Source organism: Nematolebias whitei, chromosome 6, assembly GCF_014905685.2.
Source record: "Nematolebias whitei isolate Nwh7 chromosome 6, NemWhi1, whole genome shotgun sequence".
In the NCBI taxonomy this organism is placed as follows: Eukaryota; Metazoa; Chordata; class Actinopteri; order Cyprinodontiformes; family Rivulidae; genus Nematolebias; species Nematolebias whitei.
The window spans coordinates 32794647-32812596 of NC_056503.1; the positions used below are offsets into that span (position 1 = coordinate 32794647).

Here is a 17950-nt window from a genome sequence, read left to right on the forward strand (position 1 = left end):
CCACATAGGGGGTTTATTCGTGCACTTCCACGCGCTGCGCTGCAGCTGCGCAAGCGCTGATCGTTAACGTTACGCTATGCTTTGTAGCTTGGCGGCGTTGCTGTTAACATGACGTTGAGATCTGCGGTAATGATATTGAAAACACACGAACTGTTTAGGTGAAAGGAAAACAATGCCACCCTATTTTTTTAACGTAAGAACAGACACCTGAACGCATCTTGCCGGGTTTTAATGAACAGTGATCGTCTTTTTAAGAGAATCGGTGATAAACAAACGGCATGAGGCGTTTATGAAGAAGCAGCTCAGCCACGAGGGCTTTGTTGACCATCACTGTGTGTTCGGCGCGGTCGCTGAGTGAGAGGCTCGTGTTGCCTCTCAGGTGTTTTATGTGTTTTGCGTAGACAGAAGAGGAAACGGGAGGAAGAGCGGGTTGTTCCAGTCGAAGCATGGTGGCGGAGATGGCGAGCTGCGGGGCGGCTTGTCATCTGGAAGACGGGTGAGTTTTCACACATTATTTTTAGTGATGCGTTTGTGCAGAAGTGGTGCATCTTTTTGTCGAGTTTGCGCGTTTTAGAGAAAAAAAAAACGTACGTTATTATTCGGCGCTTCCTCCTTTTTTGTAGAGCATAAAGCTGGAGGTTAAACGAAGCAAAATGTTAATGAAGCCGCTGAGCTGCACGATGTTTTTTTTTTAAATACAAAATAAAATGAGTCGTGTTGTTTTGTGGAGAGTAACCAGAAAACTTCAGACGCTGAAGTTGGTTTCCGATTTGACAGCGATAAAGGGCTATTCCACACATTTTTTTTTCAACCATCTCATCAGCTCTAATTAAATCTACAGTAATTCAACGATTCAAAACCAGACCAATTTATTTTCTACTCAAAGCAGGTTCTTTAAAACACAGTTTGCAATTTGTAAACCATGTATTATGTTTGTCAAAGCTCCTAAAATTAATTTTAGGGCTTCTATAGCATCTGGACCACCGTGGAACACGTCCAGTTTAAAAATCTACAGTATTAACATTGACAATTTGTTCAAAGCCAAACTGAAAACATACTTATTTAAAAGGGCTTTTAATGTTTAACTTTTAGTAGTTTAGTATTTAGTATTTATTTTTTTATTTGATCTCTTTTACCTTCTTTTATTCTCGCTGTGTTTTTTAATTTGCACAGATTTATTGTGTCCTGTTTTTAATCTTGTTTTGTCTTGTGAAGCACCTTGGTCAATGCAAGGCGTTGTTGGAAAGTGCTATAGAAATAAAGTTTATTATTATTATTATTATTATTATTATTATTATTATTATAAATTTGACAGTTTAATTAAACTCATCAAGCCAACAATTTTCAGTCAGGTCATCTGGACACTTTCTTTTTTTTTTTTTTCTGAAATGTTTCACCTTCCATCCAGAAGGCTTCTTCAGTCAAAGAAACACACAACACAAAACTGATTCTTCCCCTAAACAGCTTACTCTAAAGTGGAACAAACCTGTTATGTTGGTGCTAAGATGGTGTCTTTGGCACACCCCCTCCTGTGGAGCCGGCCCTCTTCCTCGTCGACAGTCATGTCAAACTGGTTCAAAAAAAGTCCATGCTCAATAATCCAGGTACACAATCCAACAATTTTCAGTCAGGTCATCTGGACAGTTTCTTTTTTTTCTGAAACGTTTCACCTTCCATCCAGAAGGCTTCATCAGTCAAGGAAACGCACAACACAAAACTGATTCTTCCCCTGTCCAGATGACCTGACTGAAAATTGTTGGATTGTGTACCTGGATTATTGAGCATGGACTTTTTTTGAACCAGTTTGACATGACTGTCGACGAGGAAGAGGGCCGGCACAAGAGGAGGGGGCGTGCCAAAGACACCATCTTAGCCCCAACATAACTTTTGTTTGTTCCACTTTGGAGTAAGCTGTTTGTGGGAAGAATCAATTTTGTGTTGTGTGTTTCTTTGACTGATGAAGCCTTCTGGATGGAAGGTGAAACATTTCAGAAAAAAAGAAAAAGAAACTGTCCAGATGACCTGACTGAAAATTGTTGGCTTGATGAGTTTAATTAAACTAAGTCAAATTTATAATAATAATAATAATAATAATAAACTTTATTTCTATAGCACTTTCCAACAACGCCTTGCATTGACCAAGGTGCTTCACAAGACAAAACAAGATTAAAAACAGGACACAATAAATCTGTGCAAATTAAAAAACACAGCGAGAATAAAAGAAGGTAAAAGAGATCAAATAAAAAAATAAATACTAAACTACTAAAAGTTAAACATTAAAAGCCCTTTTAAATAAGTATGTTTTCAGTTTGGCTTTGAACAGATTATTATTATAGCACATTTAAAACAGCTACAAAGTGTGGCACACAAAACAACAGTTTTACAGCAATAGTTCAAAAGTAAAAAATATTAAAAGCATAAGACTCAATGAAATTGAGCATTATTGTGGAGCATATTAAAAGCCGGTGAGTTGAAATGTGTTTTAGGATGAGTCTTAAAAACAACACGAGCTGATCGTCGGTCTGATCTGAAGGGGCAGCACAGTTTAGGAGCTAAAACTGAAAAAGTCCGGTCACTGGTGTGGACCAGGCCTGGAGGACAACTAAAGGTCAGGGGCATGAAGGAGTATGTGGCTTTCATACTTCTGAACATTTGAAAGTGGATGTAGGGACATAATGAGAAAACTGCATGTGTGTGCAGAAATATTCAGATTTGTCAAATCATGCATATGAACGTTTCTGCTCACCTTTCTTTCATACACCCCAGCAAATTTGGAAATAAGCGCAAGAGACGCCTCTCCTGACACGCCTCTATTTAAATATTCAAATAGATGAAAATATGTCCAGCATGTGTGATTCTTCTCTTTGCACAACCAGAAATAATGTGTAGATGCAGGAAAGAGGATTATGTTTTTAACATCATAAATACTGTCAACACAGAGGCACTCAGGAGCTTGGTAGAACTCAGAGCTTATTTATTAAATAGGTAATGTGATGAGACGAGTCGCTGCGCTTCAATGGGGGGTTTCAGGGGAATTTGATTTATCTGGGCATATATGGATGAGGTCGTCCCAGAAGGCTGGCTCAGCTTGGGGACGGATGAGGAATTTTAATCTCAGCTTCTTCGCCAGCTGTTGAGTGTGAGAAGTAAAAGACAAAATGATCACCTGCATCATGAAGGACCCCACTCACTCAGCACACACACTTTTTGCCCCGCTCCCCTCAGGAAGGAGGTTAAGGAGCATTAAGTGTAGAACCACTAGACTGAGGAACAGCTTCTACCCTGAGGCTGTTAGACTCATGAATCTCTAACCAGAATAATCATTGTGAAAAATCACATCATGCTGCTGTTGATCTGTTTCAATGTTGCTGCTGATCTGTTTCATGTTGCTGCTGATCTGTTTCATGTTGCTGTGTTCATTGGTGCTCATCCGCTCACACAGACTCCGGTTCGTGCTGCTGTTCGACGTATTGTTTTTATGCTACTAGTGCTTAGTGTATTATTTAGTTGTTTTTCTTAGTTCATATCTTATATCTTATTACTGTTTTTATTTTACATTTTATTAAGGTAGATGTTGATGTGGGAATTAAGAGTTGTTGAATTTTCAAAAGAAAGAGTCTTAAGAGGAGCATGTAGATGGAAAAATAAAATGGGACCAACAATAGACCCTTGGGGAACTCCGTGTTCCATTAATCCTCAAACAATCTTTACATTAGAAGCATAAAAATTAAAATCAAAATAATTCAATTAATCATGGATTTTGATTTCTAATGTAATTTTAACGCATCTGCTAATAGTATAGGGCAATGCAGTCAAGGTTTTCAGACACTTTGTGTCTTATAGCAAATCTGATTTTAGGGCTATTCAAAGTTTCTTAGAGGTTATAGTTTTTAAACTAATGCTGATCAATAATGATCTGGGCACTAAAAGTTGAGCAGAATAGCCCTTTACTGACCTGCCTGGTTTGAAGCTGAAATCTGACGCGAACTTCAGCGTCAAGACAAAACATCAAGAGCTTTAATAAAATGCTGTCTGGTAAATAAACATTTAACATAAATTCCTAAATTCCTGGTTACAGTTTGACATTGTTGAAAATTTTTATAAAATGCAATGTACTCAGTTTCTTTTTATGTATAAAAGTATTTTACAATGACCTTCCTATCAGTCACTTCCTCAGTCATTGTTGATCCAGAGGAAGGTAAATTGATACAGATGAGTCATTCTCAGAGATACACACGATTTCGCTCAGGTTGGCATGAACTAAATGGAAAGGTAAAGGCTCAGGTTGATACACTGATGGACGAACTTGAAAAACAACTTCCTGATAATGCCATAAGATGAAAGACAAGTGCGGTGAAATTAATAGAACAAAGGTTAATGTTTTTATAGTTTCTGTGTAACGGACAATTGTTTATCTTCCTCATTGATGCGTCTCATTTATGTCTTGTGTTCATGAGAGGCTGAAGGAAGAGTGAAAATGTTGTGGTCGTTATCTGTGCACGAACTGAGAAAGTCTGAGATCTCCTGTTTGTAGTTCATCAAAACTTCTTTGCTAAAAGACATTATTAGCACCTCACAGAAATGTTGCTGCAGGTCAGATCTGCTCCTGTTTGTCTCATCTTTGTCCATCATATCAATCCAAAACAAAACTACAGCGTGAACAAGGAGCGGCTTTGTTGAAGCAGCTGAAACCGAGTTGTTAAAGCTAAAGGAAACAGAAAACTAGCTAAAAGTTAAATGTAGTTAAAGGCTATCTAAAAGCTAAAAGCAGAAAAAGTCTGGCTAAAGGCAACAAAAGGCTAGCGAAAACTGGCAAAAGGCTAAGAGTAACAAGTTAGCTAAAAGCTAAATGTAGCAAAAGGCTAGCTAAAATTAGTAAAACAATCAAAATTCAATATTCAATTCAAAACTGTGTTCAGGTTTGTCAAACCATGCACACACATGTTTCTGCTCACCTTTCATACAACCCAGCAAACTTGGAACTGAGTGCAAGAGACATCTCTCCTGACACGCTTCCATTTAAATATGCAAATACCGTAATTTCCGGACTTTAAACCACTTCTTTTGTCACACGCTTTGAACCCCGCAGCTTATACAATGCTGCGGCTAATTTATGGATTTAGTTTTTTGACGGGCTAACGAGCTTCCAAAACATTTAGCCTCGTCACACCCCAGCGCTCACACAGCTGCCCAATACCCATCTCTCCTGGGGGGTGGGTCCTCGTGACTCAGTGAGGCTACCTCTATAAATACAGGTAAAAAAAAAAAAACATGATTGATGAAATTACCAAACAGGTCACAGTGGACTAGAGGATGACATTTTTTCGGGAGTACCATTGGTCACGTGATTCCGGCAGGACCGGAGTCAACCTCATTATACTCACGTGACCGGGACGTGACCGGACTGAAAGCTAACGGGAGCAGACAGGAGCGGGAACTGATCAATAACAAAAAATGAAAATTAAACTAAAAAAAAAAAACACGGGCATGGTGGCATGCAAAGAGCAACTGCTGCTCCAGTCTGTCAGTGGATGCTGCCAGAGGAGCAGTGTGAAAAAATAAAAAATAAAATCCTCTGCAGGAGGAAGATGAAGATAGCAATCAATGACATCTTGGTAGGCTACTACTGTATTTTTTGTTTTAACCAGCATTCTACTGGCACTGTTCAGATAAAACATTTACTGTACGCATTTGTGTATGTTACCGGTACGTATTTAATCAAAAGTAAAAAAAAAATCTTTCTGTGTAAATGTCTCGCGTTACAACCTGGAAACCCCCGGCTTATACACAAGTGCAGCCTATATATGTACAAAATGATTGTTATTATTTAAATGTAGTGGGCGTGGCTTATGTTTGTGTGCGCTCAATAGTCCAGAAATTACTGTAGATGAAAATATGTCCAACAAGTGTGCTTCAACCAAAAACACTGTGCAGATGCAGGAATGTGAGTAATTTAATGGAACTTAAGTCAGAGAGCATAAATACTGTCAACACAGAGGCACTCAGGAGCTTGGTAGAACTGATTTCTCTCCCACTTGTACATTTTCATCTTTAAATCACTTCTTGGTCTGCTGCCTTCATACATCTCCTCCTACATGTCTCTGCGTGAGTGCAGCTACAGCGTGCGCTCCCAGGACATTGTTACATGCAGTGTTCCCTCAGTGAGGACTGAACTAGGGCCTACTCCTACTCCACTCCTGTTTCCTGGACTATCTTGCACAAAGATCTGAAGCTCTCGACCTTGATCTCTCTAAGTGGCTTCAAACATCTGTTAAGTTCCTGGCAAGAACCAATGCTGTTCCTGTTTTTAGTTTTCTACAGCATTAATCTAGCTGGTTTGGTACTTTTTTTGCCATCTTATTTTAATTTGAAAAAAAAAAAAAAAATCTGTATGCTTCTTTTATGATTGTCTTTTGTTGTCATTGTTGTCCACTGTTGTCGTCACTCTGTTGAAATCAGGTCTCTCTTGTAAATGAGTCCTCGAGACTCAATGGGATTAACCTGTCTAAATAAAGGTTGAATGAAATGTAATGGGGCGGCTGTGGCTGAGTGGTTAGAGCAGTTATCTTCCAATGCAAGAGTTGGGGGTTTGATTCCACCAGCAGTCACATGCCAAAGTGTCCCTGGGCAAGACACTGAACCCCTCATTGCCTCAGACGTGTGTCCCATCCGTGTCTGAATGTGATAAAGCTCTGATTATTCTTTGTAGAGATCTAGTATAGTCCCGTATGAATGGGTACTTGAGGGCACAGATTGTAAAGTGCTTTGAGTATCTTGACAAGATAGAAAGATGCTATATAAGTACAGTTCATTTACCATTTATGAAATGGGTAATGTGACGAAACAAGTCGCTGCGCTTCATTGGAGGGTTTCTGGGGAATTTGATTTAACTGGTCATACGTATATGGATGAGGTCATCCCAGAAGGCTGGGTCGGCTTGGGGACGGATGAGAAATTTCCAGTGGGTATGTAATAACAAAAATACGCCATCTCCTATCATCCAGGGTGTTGTCCGCCAGTTGCAGCACAGGTGTCCTTGTTCTAAAATTACACACAACTTTTACGCACTTCAAATATGTCATTATCTGCACCCTATCGACCTGAGGAATCGGCACACTGTAATTGTTCTGAATTAGTTTGCTGATCCGACAGTTTTCTTCTCGGTGAGAATAGCTTTTTACCTCGTTTCATAATGTAGCTTGACTTTATTATGTTTTATATCACTACTTTTATTTTATATGCATTTTATGGCTGTTTATTGTTGTCTTTGTCTAAAACAGGTCTCTCATGAAAATGAGTCCTTGTGACTCAGTGAGACTAACCTGCATAAGTAAAGGTTGAATAAATAAAGGTTGAATGAAATAGAGTTTCACTTTGGCAGTAAAGGGTGTTTATGCACCTTGCAGGCGTGTGGTCACTCATGCGTGTTTACATGTACACGTGACAATATAAAATAAACAATACAGTTTCCATTGGACTGAGGTTGCTTTCACCAGTTTTGAGGTGTTATATGTCGAGTTGTTTCAGGTTAAATCAGTTTCCTCATTCAGATTCACTCATGAAAATACATCATGTTTAAATACACCAGAAATATGTATACCAGAAAACCAATTTAAGCCATTTTTGATGCATAAATGTGTTTCAGTACTTTTTAGTTTGATACTGTAGACTGAAAGTTTGTGTGCCAGTAAGTACACACTTTCAAATAACATTCAGTTTGATACATCCCAACGTGTGTAGAACCTGTTGCATGCAACCTTTTACTTACTCACTGTTCATACATGTTCATACCACTGGTCCCTCTTGTAAATGAGTCCCCGTGGCTCAATGAGACTAGCTTGTATAAATAAAGGTTGAATGAATACATGAGATCCTGGTCGTCTCTGGACCAGTCCAACTACAAGCAGATGATTATTGCCAGTAGATCTGAGGGATCTGGAGGGCACATAAGGCTGCAGGAGATCAAACGGGTATGCAGTACATGAGCCTGTCCATTCAGGGCCTTTATAGGTCAACAATAAAATGTTAAAATTAATAAATAAAAATAAAAAAAACAGGGATCCAGTGAAGGGAAACGAGTATCGGGGAGATGTTCATGCCTTTTTGTTCAAGTTCGAAAATGTGCTGTTGCATTCTGGACCAGCTTCAGTTGTGAGAGGCCGGCCTGGCTAATAGTGAGGGTTAAAGTAGTCCAGTTGGAAGGTGAAAGAAGTGTGAATCACCCGTTCAGAGCCCCAAAATGAAAAACTGTGTTTTAAGCCGCTTGTCAAGGTTAAAATTTCAATCAAATTCCTCCCAAAATTTAACATGAGATTTTACAAATGGCTCCAGGCTACCTTGATCTGCAGGAAATGTGGTGGTTTCAATTGGGACCACAAATAACCCGTTATCTTTTTTTAAATTTAATTATTTTGAAGCCATCTAAGCTTTTACCTCAGTGAGGCAGAAAAATGGTAGGTTTAATGAAAAGGACAGACTAATTACACTTCAACGGAGTGTTGTCTATGTGGGAATTAAGAGGTGTTGAATTTTCAAAAGATGGAGCCTAAGGGGAGCATTTAGATCATATATGTCAATCTCAAGGCCCGGGGGCCAAATGTGGCCCTGATTGACATCTGGCCCCCAAGATGATGTGTGAAACGTAAAATACTTCTATCTCTTGAATTTTTTTCAGTAATCTTTGATTATCATATTGAAAGCACAACAGAGAACATCAAATGAGACCAATCAAACTCTTGTTGAGGAACCTGTGACCAAGAAAAGATGCTGGGTATCTGATTTAATTTGGGTTAATGTAGATTCTGAAATTGGCCCTTAGTTTGAAAAAAGGTTTTAATTTTGTCCCCCTTTTGTGTGAGTTTGACACCCCTGATTTAGATGGGCACATATTCTTGTTGTATCTCGGTACAATGATAATAAAGCTTATTCTGATTCTGACAAATAAAATGGGACCAACAATAGATCCTTGTGGAACTCCACATGTTTAAGTTACATTAGTCCTCAAACAATCTTTACATTAGAAGCATAAAAATTCTAATGAAATTAATTCAAATCTTGCATTTTTATTTCTAATACAATTTTAACGCATCTGCTAGGACAATGCAATCCAGGTTTTCAGGCACTTTGTGTCTTATAGCAAATCTGATTTTGGGGCAGGACAATCCGGCCAATATTCACAGTTTTTAAACTAAAGCTGATCAATAATGATCTGGACACAAAAAGTTGAGCAGAATAGCCCTTTACTGACCTGCCTGGTTTGAAGCTGAAATCTGATGCAAACTTCAGCATCAAGAAAAACACCAAGAGCTTTAATAAAATGCTGTCTGGTAATCAGGTATCAGCCACTCCCTCAGTCATTGTTGATCTAGAAGGTAAATTGATACAGATGAGTCATTCTCAGAGATACACACGATTTCGCTCAGGTTGGCATGAACTAAATGGAAAGGTAAAGGCTCAGGTTGATACACTGATGGACAAACTTGAAAAACAACTTCCTGATAATGCCACAAGATGAAAGACAAGTGCGGTGAAATTAATAGAACAAAGGTTAATATTTTTATAGTTTCTGTGTAACGGACAATTGTTTATCTTCGTCACTGATGTGTCTCATTTATGTCTTGTGTTCATGAGAGGCTGAAGGAAGAGTGAAAATGTTGTGGTCGTTATCTGTGCACGAACTGAGAAAGTCTGAGATCTCCTGTTTGTAGTTCATCAAAACTTCTTTGCTAAAAGACATTATTAGCACCTCACAGAAATGTTGCTGCAGGTCAGATCTGCTCCTGTTTCTCATCTTTGTCCAACATATCAATCCAAAACAAAACTACAGCGTGAACAAGGAGCGGCTTTGTTGAAGCAGCTGAAACTGAGTTGTTAAAGCTAAAGGAAACAGAAAACTAGCGAAACGTTAAATGTAGTTAAAGGCTATCTAAAAGCTAAAAGCAGAAAATGGCTGGCTAAAAGCAACAAAAGGCTAGCGAAAACTGGCAAAAGGCTAAGAGTTACAAGTTAGCTAAAAGCTAAATGTAGAAAATGTAGGCTAGTTAATATTAGTAAGTCTATCAAAATTAGCTAAAGGCTACCTAAACACTAAAGTAGTAAGAAATTAACTAAATGCTTAAAATTTGCTAGCTAAATATAAATACAACAGAAATCTAGCTAAAATGTATAAGTTGCTGGAGGCTAGCTAAAAGGTAAAAATATAAAAGCACCAGCTAGAAACTAAAAGTATCAGATAGGGTTATCTCCTATAACTGCTATATCTGCTATAAGTAGCAAAAGACTAGCTCAAAGCTAAAAGCAGCAACAGGCAAATTAAAATAAGCAAAAGGCTAAACGTAGTAAAAGGCTAGCTAGAATTTCCAAAAAGCTACCAAAACACTAAAGTAGCAAAAAAAAGTAGCTAAATGCTTAAGTAATGAAATTCTAGCAAAATGATAAAAGTAGCAAAAGACTAGCTAAAAGCTTAAAGTTGCAAAAAGATAGCTTAAAGAAAAGAGTACTGTAGCTATACCCTAGCTAAAAGCTAAGCTTTATAAAAGCTAAAATCAAAACACTAGCTTCAAACTAATGGTATCAAACTGGCAGCAAATTCCTAAAATTAGCAAAACACCAACTAAAATTTAAAAGAAGCTGAATGGTAGCTAAAAATAGGAAGAAAAAGGAAGCTTGCTGAAGCTAACTTTTGACGGAACAACGTTTGAAGATATTTTAATGATGTTCTTTGGGGCAAATGTTTGTAAATAAAGTTAAATATTGGGGGGGAAAAAAAAAACTACAATATCCAAAAAGGTCCTACCACCCATCTCCTGAATGAGCTGAAAGTTCTGTTATGTTAATGCCTAAAATTTCATGTAAGAAGTAGCTGGATTGCAAAAAATGCAGATAACAAAACACACCAAAAGGATTACATCATCATTTATACATTAATCCTCATCTGGGTGTGTCCGTCTCTGTCTTTTATCATTTTTGAGTTTGAATGTCTAAAATCGTCCAGCTCACGTTTAGTTTAAGTCGACAGGAAGAGCTGATTACCATGACGACGAACGAGCTCAGCTCGGTTGCGGTGCTGCTGTTTGGACTGAGCTGACCTTGAGGAAGAGAGAGAAACATTTCCTGTCCAGCTGCCTGAAAACAAAAGAAACCGCAGCTCCTCGTCGGGACCAACAAATAAATGTCACAGTCTTCAGATCCACATTTCCCGAATCACCATTTGAGTTTTTGGTCTGAACATTTCACAGCTGAGGGAGACGAACAGAAAACGACACAGATGACCCAGTTTTCCACGCCTCCTGGCGGTGAACTCGTTCTTGTGTGGTTTGCGTTCTGTTTTCTCTCAGACATGTCGTCTCTTGTCGAAACTCCGAACGCATCACTAACAGCAGGAACAGGCTCTTTCTGTCACGCTCTACGTTTAATATCTTTCCTTTAGTCTACAATTTGTAACAAGGTGACAACCTCACTTAGTCATACTATATAACAATTGTACCAAAAGTACCAGTATGTGCACATGGTTACTTTGAGTTTCATTCAGACAAACTGCTGTGAAAAGTAATCAAATGAAAGTTTTGGCAGGAGCATTTATCTTTCCACAGCATGAAACACACTTCCTGTTTGTGAGAAAATTTACTACAAGGTCCTGCAGCTGCAGAACTACAATATGTTTGATTTTTCTCTTCTGCTTTACAGAGACGAAGATGTTCCTGTGCTGGAACACAAAGGTAAGCTCCTCTTCATCGTTGTCCTCATGCATTTCTCTTCTCATTCTTTTTATTATATACGCCCGGCTAAAGGCTGGCTGTCCTACGGTGCAGTCTCCGTCTATCTGTACGACTGTGCACTTTCTCTTGTCTGACCTATTACTTCTGGTCTGCTCAATAAAATTTCATCAAACTTCATATGTACCGGTATAATAATAATGTTAGGCCTGTCGCAATAAATCAATCACATGATAAATGAAAATTATCAACCTCATTTTCATTTATCGACTTTATCGTTTCTTCGTGTTTCTCTCTTTCTACTGAAGACACTGGATGACAAAAGGCTCGACTCTGGTGTTCTTCACTGTCCCCTCCCTTTCTCTTTTATCTTTAAAATCCATTTTAACCGTCCAAAATCATGTTTTTAGATCGTTAAAAGAAGCCAAGCTGAGAAGCTAAGCTACGAGCTAAGCTAACAGGCTGACCTCGGGGGAAAAAAAACCCTTAGTCTTGTCGAAGCTCCAAAATTCACAGCTGAAACCCGTGCCTTTGTGTAAAAAGTTGTTTTTCTCTGCAAAGAGAAGCTGAGAACTAGTTTACTGATTTAAATTATTTTTTTTAATTAAAAGCTTTGTGTGACAAATGTTATGCTAAAGAGCTCAAACCACACAGAGTGTCTGCCATTCTGAGAACTGGAAAAAAAGGAAGGAGAGAGCCCATGTCAAGTCAAGGAGCCTCCCTCCCATTTTTCTTCAAAGAGACACGCTGCTCGCTCCCTCACTATCTATCCTTCGGTTCAAACAGTCTTATACTGCCATCTGGTGGTCAAAAAAGGCACTGCACACAAAAATCAACCAACATTTCTTCTTAATTTTTACAATAATTACCAATTATTGTCAAATTTCAAACAATATTGTCATTTATCGCAATAATTTCTGAGACAATCGCCCAGCAAAATATGTAATTGTGACAGGCCTATAAAATATGTTATTCGCGTGAATCATGTAGCTCTGAAGAGTTTTATTTGGGGGGGTGGCGGTCTGAGGCACGGTAGATGGCATCGTTTCCCTTTAAGAAGCCACGTTCTTCCTCGGTCACTCAGCTTAGCAGGTGCTCATCTCTTAGGGGTTTTTGTTGACGGCGCTGGGGGAGGAGGGGGAGATACGTCCGTGTTGCGTTGTAGCTTACCACTACGTAGTTGTTGACCGGGGAGGGTGGGTGGGGGGTTAGGATGCATGAGAGAAGCAGAGCGCTACGTCTGCCGCATCTTAGCTAGCGTGTCTGTATTGTGCGTCGTTAGCTTAGCGCTACACTAACCTGTGAACAATGTAGCTGTCTGCTACATACACCAAGATTTTGACCTAAGATTTGACAAGTCCAGCTGATGGTGATCTAGAGAATACCTTGAAGGAGAAATATAGTGTTAGAAAGAACACAACAAGTTTTCTGGAAAGTAAAATTGGTAAAATCAGTGATGGGGAAGGAAGAGTGGAAAGTGTAGATGAACAGATGCTCAGATATATTCATCAATTAACACGGATTCCTCATTTTTCTGGACTGAATAAAACGTGCATTGAATTTAAGGAAATGCAAACGTGAGACGTCATTTATATTTGACCCATCAAAATGAATGCGGTCATTTATTTACAGAATCAAAGTTTAACATCAAACATTTACAGTAATTTGGCAAATTATGAAAATAACAACAAAAGCAATCAATCAGGAAAAATCATACGGCCATGATTTTTCCGTTGCTTCACCACAGACATTTATGAAAACTGTACAATTATGATCTTAATCCACACGGCGGTGGATGAGCACTTTACACAGACATTTCTAAATATCTGGAAGAATATCTACTTGAGAGAGGAGTTTAAAGATGGGAAGGAAGTTAAAGGGAGTAAGGATGGTGTTTGAGGGAGAGTGTTGAACAGAACGGCACTCTCCGGGCTTTCTTCAGCTTCTTCCTTACAGTACACTTAGGTGGTGAAATCGACTCTTTTACCTGGAGATGTCTCAGGCGAGATTCCGTTTAGCGCACCCTTCAGCGTCTCCGTAGGATGCTGTTACTCGTCCGGAGTAGCGGCGAGATTCTGTCCGACAAAAGCTCACCTCAGTGGAAAATGTTATAATCCCATGAAACTCGGAAGAGCTCTGTGGTCATGTCAGGGTCTTCCCGGCTCCCACAGCTACTGCCAGCACTAGGACATATCAGAACTGTCCGCGCCGCCGAACTTCTCCAAACCCACAGAACTGGGCTTCTCCGCGCAGAACTGAACTCATCCCAACTCTCACAGAACTGGGCTTCTCCGCGCAGAACTGAACTCATCCCAACTCTCACAGAACTGTGTAGACCAGGAAGTACCGACATTTTAAAGAGCTCTTTTCCCGGTTCATTTGGGAGTCTTCCCATTGGTCAGAACCGACCAGACGGGGTGTGTTTTGTGACGTAAGAGGTTAGAAGACAGCAAGAATTGTTATGGAACAGATCAGAAATGTTCTCAGAGACATAGAGAGTTTTGTTTTGGCGAGTTTTAGAAACAGGTGCCAAACCCCCCCTGTTGACGTCTGAGAGGATGTAAACAAGACAGTTGTTCCATCACATGTCTGCTTCGACTCCTGACCTTGAAAACGTACACTTGCTCATTCGAAGACAGAAGTCAGAAAATGCATAAAAACTGTAACAGACCTTAACATGAATTCTAACTCTGCATAAGCAATCAAAAATCATTACACTGTTTCACAGTTAATAAAGTTGATTAGTTCACTGCAACATCTAAAATGGTTTGAACTAAGACACTTTAATTATCAACGTTTGTAAAATAGTAATGATAATAAAAAAGAGAGTGTTCTTTTCACTTGAATTTTCAAGAAAGAAAGTCTCAGGATGGGTGAACCTGTATTTCTGGATTCAAATCAATGAAATGACAGTTTCTGTCCCACAAGGTTCTTAAGGTCAAGGGTTTTGACCTTAGGTTAGTTTTGACATCAGGTTAGGTTCACTACAAAAGAAAAACGATGGGAGAAGGAGATAAATGTTATTCCATAACATGGAATAATTCCATGTTATGGAATAACATCCAAGATGTTGGAATGTAATTCCGTAGGAAGGAACCTGTAAATTATGTAAGAATAATTATGTAAGATCACTTTTACATTTTGCCTCTTTGGTTCTGATGGACCGGATTGTTTTCTGAAAGCTCACCTCTGAACAGAACATGGACGCTTTACCTGTGATTTATGAACCGTTTTCACTTGTGTTCACTTAGAACGCGGTCACATTACAGACAGTCTTAGTGTCAGCGACAGCAGTGTTTGATAAAAGTTAGCGCTTTAGCATTAGCTTCCACTAATTTTTTTTTAAAATCTTTTTAGCGTTAGCAAAGCAATTTTTTTTTGTTAGCGAATTAGTAGTTAACAAAGCTAACTTTCTGATTAGCTGTGCTCACTATTGATAAGTAAAAACAAGATAAATTTTATCATTATTACTTCATGCTGTTCTGTTGTCTTGTTTAATTTGACCATATTGGACTTTAATTATTGGACGGGGGAGTGGTGGCGCAGAGGTTAGAGGAGGTGGGCCTGTGATCGGAAGATCACCGGTTCACGCCCCGGTACCAACAACATAAAAAAATGTGGGTGGGGTAGGTGAAGTACCCACACTTGCCCCCACCCTCATTCGCCCCACTCTGGGCCCATGAGCAAGGCCCTTAACCCCCATCTGCTCCCTAAACAGGTCTCTTGAAAATGAGTTCTCGTGGCTCAATGAGACTACCTGTATAAATAAAGGCTAAATGAAAAAAATTGCTTCAGTTGTTTGCATGTTTTGAGGACGAAACAAAAAGTGGTGCACATGATCACATTTTGTCTTTAACTCAAGTTCACTTGACTTTGTTTGGATTTTCAAACACCGCATCAAACAGGAATATTATACGTTGACTGAGGCGTTCGCTCAGTTTCTCCGTTTACATTCGAGATATTTGTTTTTCCCCATTTGCTGCACTCTGACTGTAGACCAGCAGATGGCAGCAAACACCCACATCTCCAAACCTCTGAATGATCCACATCCCTTCCTGTGTGCTCTGCCTCGTGTGCGGAGAACGAAGCTGCTGTCAGACTGAAGGAGAGCGATGCCTGCAGGCTCAGCTGGGAGGCAGCAGCGACGCAGGAAGACGGGCTCAGGAGGCAAATGAGGACACGAGGAGAGGAAGGGAGGGGGGAGAAAAAGATGGATGAGGACGCTGCGTCGATTGCGGCGTCTGCTTGTTTGTCTGAGATAAAAGTCTGTGGGCTGAAACGGTACGTTTGGACAGAAGGACCGATCCATGTTGTTCAGCACTCCTTTTTATTTAATCAGGCAGATCCCGTTCAGATCATCCATTATCTTTACCCGCTTCCTCCTTTTTGGGTCATTGGTGCACAGGTCTCCAGTCCATCACAAGGACACATAGAGACAAACAAGACAAACAACCATTCACTCTCACTCTCACCTAGGGACAATTTAGAGTTGCCAATCAGCCTAACATGCATGATTTTGGTCTGTGGGAGGAAACCTGAGCTCCCGGAGAGAACACTTGCAAAAACGAGAACGTGCAAACTCCACCCAGAAAAAAATCTGGTCCAATCTGGGGATCAAACCCAGGACTTTTCTTGCTGTGAAGCGACAGCGCTGACCACTAAGCCATCATGCTGCAACCCGTCTCCTCTGGACCCGTCGGTAAAATCATGGCAGAGCCCCAACGTTCTGCACTTTCTGCAGCCGTCTTCTCACAGATCACCCACTGAACGATGCACGTTACAAAAGTGTTTTAAGTTTATCATCGTTAGGGCTTTTTGATGACTAAAGCTAAAAAAAATTTTTTTTAAAGGACACTAAGGCAACTGGGGCGGCACCGCTTGTACTTTTTCACGCACCTGCGCTCGACTAATCCTTTATCTGTGCTCGTACGTAAGGACATGAAGTCACAACGTGACGAGTTTGGTAATGGAGGTGTGGTCTGATTTTAAATAGACTTCGATGCATGAGCAAAAAATAGAAGAGGCTTTGAACGCTTTGTTTGTTTCTGTCTCTGCTGCAGAGCTGAGCTGTTTCTGGTTGTTTCACACAAAGCTCTGATTAATTAGACTTCTTACATCTTTATATGATAAAACTAGTGATATAAAGGGGAAAAATATAAAAAGGGGTTGATGATTTTTGGCCAATTCTTCAAAATGCCTAATGGTTATGTATCTAAAACCATCACCACGTATAAATCACACACTACCTGCAAAAAGTGTTAAAATAGAAATTAATTTTGATACTGTTTCCTCCACGTTTCAGCATCATTGTCAGTTTTTACAGGCCCAGTTGTGCGCACCCTAATCTGTCTCTTTGTTTACAGATAATCTGTCAGAAAGTGACAGCAGCAGCTCAGGTGAGCACAAATGTCATTTTTCAGGTTTAACCCTCGTGGCTTGAATCTTTTCTCCTCATCCTTCGACAAATCTCTCACCTGTTGATTTATTGAGCAGAAAACACCGGGACGTCTGCCGAGGACAGCTCTGAGGAAGAGGAGGAGGAGAAGAAGGGGGAGGACGACTCTGGTGAGCAGCAGCTCTGAACTGTTTAATTAAAACTTAAACGTTAAAGGAATGGGTTTTTTTTCCAGATGTGATTGTCTTTGAGCATTGAACTTCACTTCAAATCAGTTAAACCTTTAAAGCCGTGGTTTAGCTCTACTGAAGTGAGGTTGTGCAGAGAAGTTATGAACAGTGAATATGTTACCTGCTGTGGGTGGCTGAATGACGAGAATAACAGTCACTTCAACAGAAAGTATATATATTGGGCCTGGTACTTTAACTCCTTAATTATGATTAATGAAATGTTGCCATCTTTGCAAGAACAAGTATGATAAATGTAGAAACTAGGGCTGAACAATTTTGGAAAATGTTCTAATTGCGATTTTTTTATTTTATTTTTTACATCAATATTGCAGCGTTTCCCCTACCATTATACAAGCGGGGCACCCCGCCCTGTCAACAGACCCGAGCGCCCCGTCTACCGAAACCCACCTTCCCCCCCCAAACCATCAGTCGGCACTGACGTAACGCTAAACTACCAGCTCGCAATGTAGGTGTGCTAGCTAAAAAGCTAAAGGCAGCCTCTTCCCTCATGCTGAACCCTCACGCTGAACACACCCTGCCACTCGAAAACTGTCGGTACAAACAGCGCACGGCTCAAATGTGTGTCTGTCTCCCCCCCCCCCCCCCCCCCC

At 39.9% G+C, this 17950-nt stretch overlaps 1 protein-coding gene across 1 annotated transcript in view; it reads left to right on the plus strand.

Moving 5' to 3' along the window:
* Positions 1 to 413: 413 nt before the first annotated feature.
* LOC119410889 (bromodomain adjacent to zinc finger domain protein 2B) overlaps positions 414 to 17950 on the plus strand; it is a gene marked incomplete in the record, with an annotated part of 21588 nt that continues 4051 nt past the window's right edge. The window contains 4 exon segments of the mRNA XM_037677814.1: positions 414 to 496; positions 11686 to 11717; positions 17078 to 17110; positions 17208 to 17279. Coding sequence (XP_037533742.1) covers positions 447 to 496; positions 11686 to 11717; positions 17078 to 17110; positions 17208 to 17279 — 187 coding nt within the window.